The sequence below is a fragment of the Zeus faber genome (genome assembly GCF_960531495.2).
Source record: "Zeus faber genome assembly, chromosome: 7".
NCBI classification, from domain to species: Eukaryota; Metazoa; Chordata; class Actinopteri; order Zeiformes; family Zeidae; genus Zeus; species Zeus faber.
This window is the reverse complement of record NC_137203.1, coordinates 7,602,473-7,618,137: the sequence shown is the minus strand read 5'-3', so window position 1 is coordinate 7,618,137 and position 15,665 is coordinate 7,602,473. Positions and strand designations below refer to the sequence as shown.

The 15,665-nt window shown below is 44.9% G+C and overlaps 1 protein-coding gene across 1 annotated transcript in view; it reads left to right on the top strand.

The window, feature by feature from the left end:
- LOC307232682 (protein unc-13 homolog B-like) overlaps window positions 1-15,665 on the top strand; it is a gene marked incomplete at both ends in the record, with an annotated part of 79,824 nt that overhangs the window by 50,938 nt on the left and 13,221 nt on the right. The window contains 2 exons of the mRNA XM_080003782.1: window positions 757-789; window positions 1,785-1,998. Coding sequence (XP_079859908.1) covers window positions 757-789; window positions 1,785-1,998 — 247 coding nt within the window. The remainder of the gene's footprint in view (window positions 1-756; window positions 790-1,784; window positions 1,999-15,665) is intronic.

The window sequence follows — 15,665 nt, the reverse complement described above, 5'->3', positions numbered from 1 at the left end:
GTCGTGCTGGAGGCGCCACGATTCATCTTTATTTATTTATTTATTCATCTATTTGTTTGTTTATTTGTTTATTTATTTGTTTATAATTTTTTTTAAATTTTTATTATTTTAGATCAAAGTTTGATTTGCCTTCCCATCGACTCAAGCTGGTGTCCATATCAGTTTGTGTGTCGTTAACAGGCAGGGAATTTAGTTTCAGGGACCAGTCAAAAGCCACTTTGGTTGGCAGTGGCCGTTTGGAGTCTGGGTCCTTCCCAAGATTTTGTTCCCAACACATCTTGTCGGCTCGAAAAATGGGGAAAGTTCGAATGTCAGCCACCGCTCCAGCATGATGATTGGGAATATATTTTTCCGTCCCCAAGCTCACAGCGTCATTTCTTTCTTTCTTCATTTTTAACTTTTTGTTGTTTTGATGTTGTTCACGATGCATTATCTTGACTTATTTCCTTCCTCGGTATCTTCTTCCCCAACATTCTTTCACGCCGACGCACTCCATTTCACCCCGTGCAGTGAAGTTCCCCCCACCGTCACGAAGCCTCTCTTCCCCGTCTCAACCGTCATGAATCACCTCAATATCCCACTCTGTCCGTGTGGATTTCTGAGAGCTTTGCAGCACACCAATCCCTGCGCAAATTATTTTTTTGGAACTTTCTCCCATGTCGTCACTGACGTCAGAGTTGAGCTCCGGTTGGCGTCGTCATGAACTTATTTATTTTGTTTCTTTCTTGTTCCTTCTTTCTCTGAACGCCCCTCCAGGTAGTTGGAGTTACTTCGGATGGAACGAACAGAGTATGTACAACCATCAGCTTTTTCATCATTGGTGCTGATGCTTTCTTGTCACTCATCGGTTCTGTTGCTCTATTTTGCATTTTTCTTTCAAAGTCTGCACGCCCCAAATAGCAGCATGGCTTCTTCTTGCAGAAATATTTTTGTTTGACTTTTGGAGGTGCATTGTTAAAAAAAATCAATATCAAATGTTTTTTAATTATTTGCACTATCTTTTTTTTTTACCACAAGAGGGAGCTATAGGCTAGTTTTTTTTAATTCCCTATACCAATCAAGTATGCATTCAAGGTAACTTGGTGTTTTATTTCAGAGATTTCAATGTAATCCAAGTAATCTGCCTTTAGTGCAGGAGAACATTGAATAGTTTTCTACATCTAGTTTTGATGGATTGCATTTTCAGGCTCAACATTAAGAAAAAGAATGTGGCATCAGTCGGGAGCTGCCAGCAGTAGAGATGCTGAATGCATACAGTATAAATAGATCACTTGCTTGGGCTATTAGTGGAGTTTGACAGTCCTTCCAGCAGATACTTCCAATCTACTGATTTGTTGTGTGAGACAGGCACCAGTCCCTGATGGGGAAGGAAATGAGTCTCTAATCGCATTATCAAGGATAATTGATGAATGCAGGATTTTATACCCGGAGATTTCTCCAAGCCATTTGTGTTTATTTGGTCCTCTGTGTTTACACACCCAGTTTGCAATGTGAAACTGCTCCTTACATAAGGGCTGCCAATAAATTGTGTATATTGTGTGTTGCAATGAGGACTTTTAAACACTTTATTTTGCTTTTATTTTGTAATTATTTGATATTTTATTATTTTCTATTCTTTTTTTTAACAAATTGAACAAAGAATTGGGCATTGTAGCAGAAACACTACCATTGTTAATTAGGGATGTGTATTGGCAAGAAACGAGCAATTTTGTTTCTGACATTTTTATAACACCAGGGTGACAGACAGCCTGTTTGGCTGATCTTTTAGCGGTTTTCCCTCGCAGCTCTGGACGACCACGACAGTGCAGTTGATGACCGTGACAGCGACTACCGCAGCGAGACGGGTAACAGACCGCCCCGCTACCACAACACGTCGCAGACCAACTCCTCTGTGCACCAGTATCCCATCGGCCGCAGGCCGCAGCATGAGGCCTTGTACAGAGAGTCTGACTCAGTACAGAGCTACGAGCTGGACTACAGGGAGATGAGAGGGGGCAGGTAAACCCGCAGTAACACATCCAAATGTTTGCAGCCACAGTAACACATAAGCTCATTATGCACGGTCACGTACAATGTGTATCCGGGTACGTACTCCGAAACATACACATAGCACTCTAAAAAAAACATGCACATTGGCACACAAACGCACAGATATACAAAAGCATAACAGATGGGCACAATATTTAACCTAAACGTACTGATCTATCGTGAACATACACAAACAAATACTCAAAACAAACATGTAAACGCACATGCCAAATTCATTTTCTTTCTGTAACAACAATCGTACTGCTTAAGCACTCGGACTAAATATTGTAGGCATTTCCCCTTGTTCTCACTAATGTGACAGCAGAAATGGGATTATAGGCTTGGCTATCTAACGGCTCTCGAGGGGTTGCTAATGCATTTTCCCATTTGGCTGAACCAAATACGCTTCACCTTGGCTCCTGAAACGCTTTTGATTTGTTCATTTAAGCTCTTAGTCAAAGAGCAAGGCTGTAAGGAGTCTGGTTGCCAGGAGTGACACAGCTTCTTATTTGATGTTTTTTTTAATACTCTGCTCGTTTCTGAAAAATTCCATTGGCTTTATGTTTCTGGACTTGACAGACACAGCAGGATCTAGATGTGATGTTCAGAGGCCTCTCAGTTGATGGAAAATCACAGTTTTCAATCAAATATAAATTCTAAGTCCTCTCTGTTAATAAGTGTGTTATTTAATATTTAATATTTCATATATATGATTTAAATGTATTCTCACTACATATTACGGACACATTTCTTTCGATATAAATACCCATTTATTTGGAAACACTTTCATGTTTTAGTTTTGCAAGTTTATGTTCGGTCTTTACTTTCAGGTGCATGCTGATTTGTTTTCTTATTCCGTTATTTTTCACTTGCATCCAGTCTGTTTTTCTAACATGCCTTTTTTTTTTTTTAATCTCTTTGCATCATTTCCATCTCCTTCCTGCATGCCGCTTGTATTGTTTTCTGCATGAGCCCAGACGGTCAGAGAGGAAGGGCGGGATCCGAATAATCCCTGTTGACTCTGGTATGGGTGTGGAGGATTGGGAGAATAAGTATAAAGTGCCTGACTCTGTTATCCTGGATGACTACTTGGACGCAGAGCAGAAGACATGGGAGGATAATGACAAAAGTATAATCTATCGCATCAGCGACAGCCCTAGTGAGTCCAAAAGTAGCAGATTTTATCAGACCGTGGAATGTGATGCACTGTCTCCTGAGCACACAGAGACCCTGGAGGACGCTAGGGGAAGTGGGCCTGGCTTTGGCAGCGGGGAGGTGCGTTTGGTTTACAAGGAAGCGGGAAGCTTTGAGGACGAATTGTCCCCTCCTGAAATCGACATAATTCCCTCTATTAAGCAGCTCCGACGGCAGAGTGATGGAGAGGGGCTCCTATACAAGACTAGGCTTTGGGCCAAAACTGCAGTGGAGGGCACGCTCGAGAACTACGCAGCCTATCAGAAAGAGGAGGCTGCCAAGGAGGAAGCTGCACGGATCAGGGCAAGGAGTGAGTATAGCTCAGTTGGCTCCGATGAGATGCAGTACTCCTTTGGATCTGAGGAAGAGCTAGATGATCTGACTTTTATTGAAGGTGATGCCACTTATGACTTTGAGAGCTACTACTATCCCAGCAGGTATGGAGGGCAGGGATGTTTTAATAGGGGGAGAGCAGGCTGTGGACAAGATCCCCTGCTATCTCCAGTGGAGGAGCCCAGCGATGAATATGTCGATGCCATGGGTGAACTACAAAACTTGGTTCACTCAGTGTCTGAGTACCTAGCTGTTAAAGAGGAGGAAATAAACAACTATGAGACACTTCCTCAACCGATTAGAAGAAAACTACCAGCATTGCCAACGGATGCCCAAGCTGGACAAGATGAAGGAGAAAAGAGTAATGAGGCAAAAGCTCCTGATGTTCAGGAAGAGAGTCCTGTTGAGCATAGCATGCCTGGGGAAAAAAATGCCGTGAGTTCCCCATTCAGCACGATGACAGGTTCTGAGCCTAACACTGAGGTAGCTGATTCCCCTGGCGCTACACCATCTACTTCCCCAATACCACCTCGAACATCTGAGTCTGGCATTTCAAAGTTGCTCTCCTTTATTTCTAAACCTGGTGGTGAAGCCACAGAAAGCTCTGGTACTACTGTTACACAACAAACTTCCTCTCAAGCTCCTCCACAAACCGAGTCAGGCATTTCAAAGCTGCTTTCTTTTATTCCAAAAACTGGAGGTGAGGCCACAGAAACTGTCACACAACCAACCTCTACCCAAGCCGCTCCACAAGCTGAGACAGGCATTTCAAAGCTCCTTTCTTTTATTCCCAAAACAGGTGGTACTAGCCCTCCTTTAGCCATAGTCCCCCCTATCTCGCAAGAGCCTACAACAGAAAAGAAGTTCACGTTTCAGTCTTTATTGCCTTTCCAATCCGCTGAACCCAGTCGGCCATCTGAAGCTGAGCGAAGCTCAGCACAAGATTTGGTTGAGACGCAAGGCAATGCATCGACTACAAACCAACCAACATCCGTGGTTGATTCTGTGCTGGGAAGGCTCAGCCCCCTGAGGCTTTTTTCCAGTGCCCCATCATCCCGAGAGCCATCTCCTCAGCCCTCAGAGCAAAGAAGTACTTCTGCAACAAGCAATGAATCCAGACAAGGATCGGTAGATAGATCCAGGACTCCTGAGAGGTTAGGCTCTCAAGCAGAGCAACAGTCATCAGATGAGAGGAGACCAGGTTCAGGAAGTGGATCGATCGAGCTTCTACCAGGTTCAGGAAGTGGGTCTGTTGAGCTCCTCCCAGGTTCAGGAAGTGGGTCTGTGGAACTTCTCCCTGAGACTGAGTCATCTGGTGAGCTCCCTGAGATTCAGCAAAGAAGGAGTTCATCGGTTTCTGAACCAAAACCTGAAAGTAGCACAGAGGAAACTGGATTCTTCAGCCCTTTTAAGAAATCTCTTTCTTCCCTCATGTCAGCTTCTCCTGAAAATACCCCACAGGATGATCACAAGCCTGCAGACGAATCGTTTTTAAGCAGCAAATTGAAAATCCCCTTTTTCTCATCTGAAAATGTCTCTGTGCCACAGCCTCCCAAAGCAGAAGGAAGCATGCTCTCAGGAATTCTTAAGTTTGCCTCTGGTGAAGATGCCAATGCCCCAAAAAGTGGTCCACCTAGTCCTGCGCGTACACCCTCTCCAAGTCGTGCGGCACTTCTTGAAGGTATCCCTAAAGGGAACACAGAAACAGGCTGGTTTTCAAACCTTTTCAAAGTAGCCCCAAGCGAACCAGCACAGCAGCCCACCACATCTCCACCACATTCCCAGCCCACACAACACCCACCTACTGTTATTTTGACAAAGCCCAGTGGTCAAACTGAGCTACATGCTGAACAGCACTCACCTGAGAAAAGAGATGAAGCTCTCCCTGAATCAGAACAACCTCAGCCAAAAATAGATGCCTCGTCAGATCAAGGAATTTCTAATCCTCAGGAACAGACTACACAGCAGCCCCAAGGTCTACTCTCTGGGCTGTTGAAACTAGGGTCAACAGAGGATGTGTCTGCAGGTATTAAATCACAGGGAGGGGCCAGTCATCCCCAGGAGAGTGGACTGTTCTCAGGGTTGTTTTCACCAGCTTCCCCACCACCTCCCCATACCCAGCCGCGGTCTAAAGCACCACAGGCTGCAGATCAACAATCTTCGGGAGGTGCACAGCCTGTGGGATTCTTGTCTGGCTTCCTGAGGATAGCTGCAGACACTGTAACTGGATCGCAACCACCTCAGCCTAAGCCGGATCCCCATCAAAGTACAACTGACCAGCAAGGTGAAGAGGAAGGTCATGAGCAAGTTTCAACTCATGGTGATGTCCCTCTTCCCCAGCAAGGAGGTAATTTCTCAGGGTTGCATAAAATGGGTTCCAAAGGTCAACTTCAACAGCAACCACAACTACAGGCAGCCCCTGATATACAATGCAACCAGCAGCAACAGTCTGACCAAACAGGTCAAAACACGCAACCTCAGGCAACAACATCACCACCACCACCACCAAAATTGGGTGGCTTATTTGGGGGTTTGTTGAAACTTACAGAGGCAACACCCCAGCCACAGCAAGGAGCACAACCCAACCAGAAAACTCAACAACCAGGGAATGTACTCTCTGGCCTCTTCAACAAGATTGTAGAACCTACTCCCACACCACCTCAGCCACAAACAGGCTGGGTCAAGGGTGGTCAAGGGTCTGACCAAGCACATAAACCTCCACAACAACCACTGCCTCAGCAAGGGAGTTTCCTTTCTGGCCTTTTTGGCACAAGTGGAACAGATTCTCCTTCTTCAAACCAAGCTCCTCCATCACAACAACAACAACAACAACAACCAACCCTTGGCCCACCAGTGAGCCAATCTAATCACCAGCCAGGCAGCAGGCAAAACCTCCAGAGACAAAGCCAGGTCCCACCCCAACAACCTGCTAGTGGTCCTGCAGGCATGCTCTCAGGACTGTTCAACAAAATTGCGGATGTTGGAGCCCCCCAGCCCTCATCTGGTGGTCAATCAGGACATCAACAAGCTCCAAGGCCACATCAAAATGCACCTCAACAACCATCAAATCAACAGGGAGGCTTCCTCTCTGGGCTGTTTTCAGCTGCACCTGCCACACCAATGCAGCAACAGACACCTGACAGTCAAACAAACACACAGACACAACCAGGTAACAGACAACCCTTGCAAAGGCAAAACCAGATACATCCACACCCAGCTGCATCTGTACCTGAGCCACAGCAGGGTGGACTGTTGTCAGGGCTTTTTAGTGAGTTAACACCCACTAAGAAAGTATCGCAAGAGCCTACTCCCCAGACTGGTCCTGGTAGTAAGCAATGTATAGCAGGACAAGGTCAGCCTACAAAACAGCAGGCGCAACCCAACCAACAAGTGGGATTCCTCTCTGGACTCTTTGGTCAGACCTCTTCACAACAACCACTGACTCCCCAACAAGGAGCAGCTCAGCAGACGGGTCAAAGTGGAGGCTTGCTTTCAGATTTTCTAAAGCTATCTTCAGGGGATAATGAATCTCATTCAACACCAGCACCTGTCAAACCAGGGCAAAATCCACCCCAGTCTGAATCAAGGGGACTGTTGTCTGGCCTATTAAACAAAATATCAGCCTCTGATGAGCAGCCCTCACCGCCTTCTGGTCAGAATCTTCAGCCAACTCAACAACAGCAGCAGGCTCGTGTAGGTCAGGGGAAGCCACAGATTCAGAGAACCAAACCAGTGGAGCTGCAGTCTTCACAGGACATTGCAGCGGACAAAGATTCAAAAGCCCAGGCACAGAAAGGTTTTCTCTCAAACCTCTTTGGTGTTACAGAGGCAGAGACACCATTACCAAAAACACAGCAGGCACCAATCTTCCAGCCCAGAAAGGAAGAACCAAAGACCAGCACAAGTGGTACATCACCTGGTTTGTTATCCAGCATATTCAAAACAGGCTCCAGTGATGGCAGCAATCCAGTAACTGCTGCTAAGGAAACAGAAAAAAGTTTTCTTGATCGTTTATTGCCAAAAACTAAAGAAGTTACCTTGCCAAATTTCACTATAGTGACCCAAAATGGAACAATTGACAGCCAGACATTGACAGCTAGTCATCATACTGAACCTCAACCATCTCAGATCAGGCAAGATCCTACAATCTCCCCCAGTCAACGCTACATTGAGGAAATACACCGGCTGTTGTACGGCACAGCAGAGGAGTATGGTTATCAAGATCTTTTATACAACTTTGCAGAGCATGGTGTCATTCCATCAGAGCTGTATGAGCATCAGTGCCTCATCGAGGCTGTCCTTTGGCAGCAGCTCAACGATTATGCCCTTGCTGAAGCCCTTGCTGCTGAAGTGCAGGAGCGTTACCAGGCAATCCAAGGCTTCATGCCACCAACCGTGGGTGAACCCACCTGGGAAACTCGAGGTTGGCTGAATCCAAAACAGATGGACATTAGTCAGTTCAACATACCGTCACATCCATGGAGGGATACTGGCTCGACCCTGTTTGAAAATTGTAATGGTTTCCTAGAACCTGATGAAGATATTGTTTTATTTGATATGAGCTGCAGGGACAGGAAGCCATGGAGCAGCTGTGATAATTTAAATAATCAGGACAAAAACAAACAACCTTGGATAGTTGGAGCTGGTGCTCTTAATCTCGCCACAGTGAAGACAAAAACAAAGCTGAGTCGATGTCAGTCCCTGAGTGAGCATAGCACAGCTGACTTCAGAAGCGTGGTTGACAAAAATGGCCACAGTGATGCTGTAACAAATAAAAAAGAACTTGATCTCAAATCAGCGACAGAGTTTTTGAAACAACTTGCCACCAAAAAGGGTCCAATGGACTTAACACGTGGTGCTATGGATTTAAGTAGGTCCATAGGAATATCTGGAAATGCCAATGATGACATATTTTTTGAGGACCCTGAGTGGTATCAACAGTGGCTTTCTCTGCTGGAGCAAGGCATGTGGTGGCCAGCAGAGGCAGGGGATTGTGGGTATTATGTTTACACGGATGAGGACTATATTTACTCCCTGTTGACAGACAGAGCTGGAAGACACCTCTATGCTTGTGCAGCCCCAGGGGATATGCAAACACTTGGAAATATCACAGAAAACATTGTTAACATTTTGAAATATCAAGAAAAGGACAAACTCACCCTGTGTGGTTTTAAGATCCCCCTCTGCAATGAGGAGAATGTTTTTTGGAATTCTGACCATGAACATCAAAATGGACAGCTACTGCCTGCTCCTATGGACCTTACTTCCGCTTTTAGAAAGGGCGATAAAATAATGAACATGAATTTAGAGTGTTTCTCTCAGATGTTCCAGGAGTCCATATCTTCCCAAGCAGAACAGCCTGTAGACTTCACTATATACAAACTGAAAAAGATAAAAATGGAGTCGGTACAGAATGGTCATGGTTATAATGAAGAGCCTCTGGAAGCTGCTGATCTGACACTGAAAACACAAAAAGGTGATCATGGCGGTCCATACTGGAAGAACCAGGGGTTCAAGGAGGTCCTCTCACCCTTATCCACAATAACTAGTGCCTCTCCACGGTCATATTCACAACTTGCTCCACAACCCCATTCCCCAATTCCTGAGATAATGATAGGACATGGAGATGATAAACATTTAGAAAAGCCAAAACAAAGCTCTATTTTATCAGATATTGGAGGAATTGCTGGAAGGTCATCTGATTCTGGCAGAGGCAAAGTTCCAACAAAATCCTTCTCAGGTACTGCTTCAGCAACATCCGTATCTGGTAAACCTTCTGAGGTCTCCACATCATCTAGAAATGTCCAAGAGTCTACCCCGTCTGCCTCTAAAATTCCGCTGCCTGCACAGCCTGCAAGGAAGCTTCCAGCATTGCCAACTACTAGTAAAACCTGTTCAAAACCCTCTGTGCAGACAGGCTCTGTTAGGCTTTCTCCCACTGAATCGGCAACAGCTCCTCATTCCATGTCTATTACAGTACAGAGGCCCCAGCTTGCTAGACAACAATCTCAAGCACAGAGTTCTGCAGTGGTGCCACAGGCAAGTAAGAGCCCTGTCACTGGATCATGTCCAATCATCCAAGCCAGCAGTTCTTTACAGACAAACCAAATTTCCCCTTCACCCGGGCAACAACCACAGGGTTCATCTCCGAAACCGACACCACAATTACATATTTTGAATGATACCACAGAGACATACAATAATGTACAAATTCACTGCAGAGGGGAGCATTGTAGCACTCCGCTAGACCCCAAGTCGATCAATAGAGTACTTGATTTTTCTGCCAGAATCAAGAAAGAAAAAAATATACAAGTGATGCAAGCAACAGATGTCAAAGCCAATTTGGAATCGCCAGAAAAAAGACATGATCAAGCGGTTGACTTTACCAAATATAAATTTAAAAGATTCAATGAAAATAAACAGAAGGAGTCTGAGAAGCAAAGTGATTTGACAGATGTAGATCCACTTGGAGCAGTGGATCTGAGAAAGCAGGGTGAGGAGGATGCAGTTGATTGGACTGATTTAGAACAAACAAAGACTCTCTCATCCCAAGGGAGCCCTGGTGTTTCACCTTTGAGAGCCGTCTCCCCTATCTCCAGCTCTAGGATAGGAGATGAATACGACACAAGGAGCTCATCGATTCCAGAGATCAGGGTGGAAAATGCCTCTGCTGCAATTCACAGCAAGGTACCGCCCTTGCCTCATAGGACTGCTGTAACTCTTCAGACATATCAAAGCAATGCAACAACTTCTGTCCGGGTTGCAGCAAACATGACCCCTAAACTATCTCCGACACTTTCTGATAAAACATCAGCATGTTCAGATACAAATTTAAAGTCATTAACCGGAAAGTCCTCAATTAAGGAATCCTTCAAGGCTAATGATACTAGTCCCCCTAGAGTAAAATCACAGGAACAACTACAAAGGTCTGCTGAGAACCAGTCGTTACCTTCCTCACCATTAGTGAGCCCTGTTGTGAGACAACATGTAGCACAGGGACAGAATTTGAACTCCCCTTCTAATGCCCAGATGCAAATGCAGCCTGGCTCACCATCTATTATACCCACAGTTAGTGAGGGGGTACCTATTGACAGAAAAATATCAGTTTTGGCTCGGACATCTCCCTTCAACCTGTCCAACAGATCTATTCAGCCATCTCGGGTTGTAACAGCACCTGCTAATTCAGTTAAAGCCACAATAGACATGTCTACAAGAGCTCCCTTCGCACAGCCTCACCAAACTATTGAAGTCACACAGAATCGTGGAAGTGTGGCAATGTCATTAACAAAAAGTAAACCTTTAAGTTATGAGGATTCAAAGGAGAGACTTAGCTGTCATGGATCCATTGATCTTTCATGTAGAACTGAATTGCCATTGCAACAGGGACAAATACTGGAGCATATTGGGACGGAAACAAATACTGGGGCTCAATTTCAGACTATTAGAGATGGAGATACTGAAATAGGAGATTCCATTAGGAGCCAGCAAATATCCGCTAGTAGTAGGAGACTAAAGCTGGCAAGAGAACCCCCTTTATTATCTCACTCTTCAGAATCCCTGCCAAATTCAACACGTCCTGTGCAGGCAACAATGCCAGCTAATGCAGTCAAGTTTATTCTAGATATGTCCTCAAAACCTGCTGTGAAATTGTCTGAAGATGCTCTAGAAATGGAAATTAGCAAGACTGTTGTTGATGCTATCCCACTAATGAAGGGTAAGCCAAGTGCTCGTGAACTTGCAAGGAGAGAGTCTGTCGGTGTCCCACTAGTTGTGGATATACCTTCTGAAGATCCTTTTGATAGTACAAACCAATCACTAAGCGATGCTAGGACTCTTTCAACCGCATCGCACAGCTTTGGAAATAAGAGAGATCAACCAGAGCCTGACCTACACCAACAAACTACTCTGCAGAGCACACCTTGTGGTATGACTTCTGCGGGACAGTCATCCTTGCAGACATCTTCCTCTCTTTTAGCCTATCAGCCATGTTCCTCTGCAGCATTAGATATGTCACCCAGGCCATCCAAAAGCATGTTAGAAGATGATTCAGAATCATGTCAAATGACAGCAATGGCACTTGTCAATAAGCCAACAGCTCGAGCAGTGGCTAGAAAAGATTCTGTTGGCGTTGCCCTTGTAGTTGAACCAGTTCCGCATGAGCAAACATGTCAGAGTCAGCTGCAAAGAACAATCACAGAAAATGCACTGCAATCGCTTAATAGAGCTGAGTCCCTGAGTCCTATCATTAATCAACCGCTCCCTAGATGCACTCCAGTAGTTGGCACCCATGTAAATGAGAGCAGGAGGATGTCACAGCCTAGTGTTGAGCAGTGTTCCCAACCTTCAGCCCCAGCAAACTCTATTAAAGCTACATTGGATATGTCTGCAAAGGCATCTTATCCACAAACAACAACAAATTATTCACATCCAATGTCACTGGTGAGAGCAAGACCTTCAGCCTCTGCACGTTCTCAAAGAGACTCTGTTGGGGTCGCATTGATTGTGGAATCACCTTTGCCTGAGGAGCAGCCTAAAAGGCAACAGACTGGGAAAATGCAAGATCTGGCACAACAACGGCTTCTGAGGTGTACATCTACTGGAGTTACTTCCATGCAACAATACCAGACAGTGTCAGCACCAGCTAACTCCATTAAAGGCTTTTTGGATATGTCACCAAAACCACAAGTGGAACGACCTGCTGAGCAATCATACACTGGTGTTGTACCACTCGTGAACAGGCAGAGCTTTAAAGGAAAAGGTTCTGTCGGTGTAGCATTAATAGTAGAGCCAACCTGCAATCAACAAGTGCCCCAAATAAAAGAAAGGGTTTTATCAGTCCAGGATTGTATGCAAGAGAGGCCCACTCTGAGTGGAGTCAAAACTACTGAGACACTGCATCAGCAAATCACTACATACCACAGAAATGGGGCATTTTCAGCTACTGTTCAGTATTTGCAGTATGAAAGCCACCCGCCACACAGTAAACCCATGGATTTCTCTGCAAAAGAGAGTCCCAAAACAAACAGAGTTTCTAGCAGTTCCATTGAACCACCAGATGGAAGGCCAGTAGATTTTACCAATATAAAGCCAACAAAAGGGGTGGTTGAAAGAAGGAACATTGCAAGGTCATCTGTAAAGAAAACACTTCCATGTATTGTTGACCTAACTGTGGATGTTCCAGAAAGAAGTGCCATGATACAGACTGATCAAGAATTTGTGGACCTTTCTTCCCCACAGGTGTCATTCCTCAACCTAAGTAATATTCAGTATGTGCAGCAATTAATACCTCCAGCCACTCACATTGAGGTCAGAGATGATGCACAGCCACAGTCTTTTACTCCCCAAGCTATGGTGGGCCGGACAACAATGACCTTCTCAATAGACAGTGCTCAGCAGGTCAGTTGTCCACCTGCCACTGCTTCCAATAAGCTTGAACAAATGCCTTGGAGTCTGGCTCACTTACCAACACAGCATTCAATCCCACAGCAGCAACATGGCGCAGTTGTGTTAGACACAACTCCTGCCTACTACAAAGCTCAGCCAATGATCCCTGTCTTGCAACCACAAGATACAACTGGCCCATACACCATGCCCTCTAGACCAAAGATTCTCATAAAACAGCCAACAGTCCACAGTATGGGGAGTTTTGAGGAAAGCACAATTGAAACAGAAGCCATGGCAATGCCTTATTCCACCTCTCAGCATGTGCATGATAGTTCCCAAATTGCACCTCCCCCACAGCCCTGGAATCTACAGCAAATGCAAAGCATTGTACCTACAGTTTCAACTAATGCAATGGATCCTAGTAAAGTGTCAATTCAATATGGAAAAAGCCCTGTCACTGTGCAGAAACAGGCTACACCTAATGTACCATTAAGTTCTAAATATTCAGGTAAAGATATATCAGAAATTAGTGGCCCCACATCACAAGACTTGGCAACATATAGGCCAACATCTCCTGCACAAGTAAAAACTGAATCTTTGAATTTGGATCAGAGAGTTGAAATACTAAGCTCACAAATACCTCCTAGTCAGTCATCACCAGATACTGCCTCTGTCAAAGCTTTGATTTCAAGGTTCAGTGGTTTATCTGCTCCGGGCTCTTCCACAAGCGAACCAATTATGGCCATGCCCCACCCTGCTCAAAATCTTGCTACAACCGCTGATTACAAAATGGAATTTACTCCAATGGAGACTGCTGTTGTTGACCATGTTGCAGTAACTACCGCTAAGGAAATGGTATCTACATATAGTGTGTCTTCCATCCTAACATCCGTTGGACATATAACAGGTCCAGAAACTACCTCTTCCTCTGCTGTAGGCCAACCCACTGTAACTCCTGACATCTCAACTTCAGTGCCCTGCATTCCATCACCTATGACAAGCTTAAATGACTCCTCTGGTAAATTATCCTTTAAAGCCTCTAATGTGCCAACGGCTCCTGATCTCATCCCAGTATCCTGTCAACCTGTTACGATGGCAGTAGATTTTACATATAGATGCATTACCACAAAATCAGCTGAGGTTGTAAGAGAGAAAGAAGAACAGCTGCAAACCTTGGAAGATGCGAAGCAAGCTGTATCCATAGCGATTCAGCCGGAAATTCCTGGAGCTATATCTGGTGAGGTCTCCTCTGAAGACAACCCCCAACAAGAGAAAATCCATCCGCCCAGGTCAATCTATATTGGCATTGGTGGCTCTGGAGAACCTCCAGTTGCTGATACAACTGATTCAAATGAGTCAAGACCCTACATTAGGTTACCACACATTTTCGTCTCTGCTGCTAGTTCGCCAGAAGAGCTAAGCGAATATGAACTCAGTGATTCAAGTATGCCAGAGTCACCAGTTGACATTGTTTGCAAGGCTCCTACAAATAATTATGTAAAACATTCTCACCGTGAGGACTCTGCACCCAATGAAATCAGTGTACAATTTGACATACCGCAATATAAGACTACTGAAAACAGTGCCATGGAACCACCTGGAGCATCAGAGGATCCTCTTACATTGACATCATTTAAAGTTGAACAGAATAATGAGCTTAGATCACAACTTAGCAGGAAAGACTCCTTTATCGAAGGTGAAACCCAAGATCCCCAATACAAAGTTAAAGTTCAATCCGAAGCATTTGTAATTTCACAATCTTCGAGTGAAATGTCCTCCCAAGATGATGGCTCTGTATCTAGGAAACTAGCTTCACATAATAAAACATTACATCTGGACAAATCTTCCACTCAGGATGAAGTCAATGTTACAGATGTAACACCTTCTGAACTAGCCAGACCTTCGGAGCTATCAGATACATTTGAAAGTGCAATTCCACAAGCATTATCTTCAGAAGTAACTCAGCCTCTGAAAGAATTGGCCAATAAGGATAAAGAAGTAGCAGACTCTGAAGCAGTTAAATCTGCTGATGAGTTGCCTAATAATGACATATCTAACATCATAAAAGTTGCTTCACATGAGAAAGTTCAGCCGAATGACGATAAAGGTGAAAAGGAATTCACTGAGCACAGTCCTGTTAAGCCAGCTGAGGAGGTAATCACAGCTCCTAAAGAAGAGACTTTAGCATCTAAAGATGATCTATCTAAAGATGAGTGTGAAACCCCTAAAGAACAACCAGGTAATGGCTTATTTTCAATGTTTGGAGGAGCCGCTATAACTTCACAGCAGACCGCTTCGCAAACTGGAACATCAATACTTGATGCCATTCTTCCTGGTTCTTCTAACAAAGACACCACGGGAGGTGGGTTGCTCTCTATGTTTGGTGGGTCAAATTCACAGCCTTCACCCGGATCCAGAGGTCCAGTGCCAGCACAACAAACCCAGCAAGAGCCACAAGGAAAAGGCTTGTTCTCCATGTTCAGTGGATCCATTGCTCCACCACCCCTTGGTCCAAGAGGTCCTACTGTGAGTAGTATGCCACCTAGAGGTCCTCCACCAAAAGAACCTCCAGGAAAAGGTCTATTTTCAATGTTTGGGGGTCCTGGCACTCAGCAGTCGCCAAGTCCCCGTGGTTCACCTGTACATGAAATGGCAAGTTCTCCAAGACCTGCAACTGGCACTTCTATATTTGGTGGAATCATCCCTGGTTCAGATGCACCTAAAGA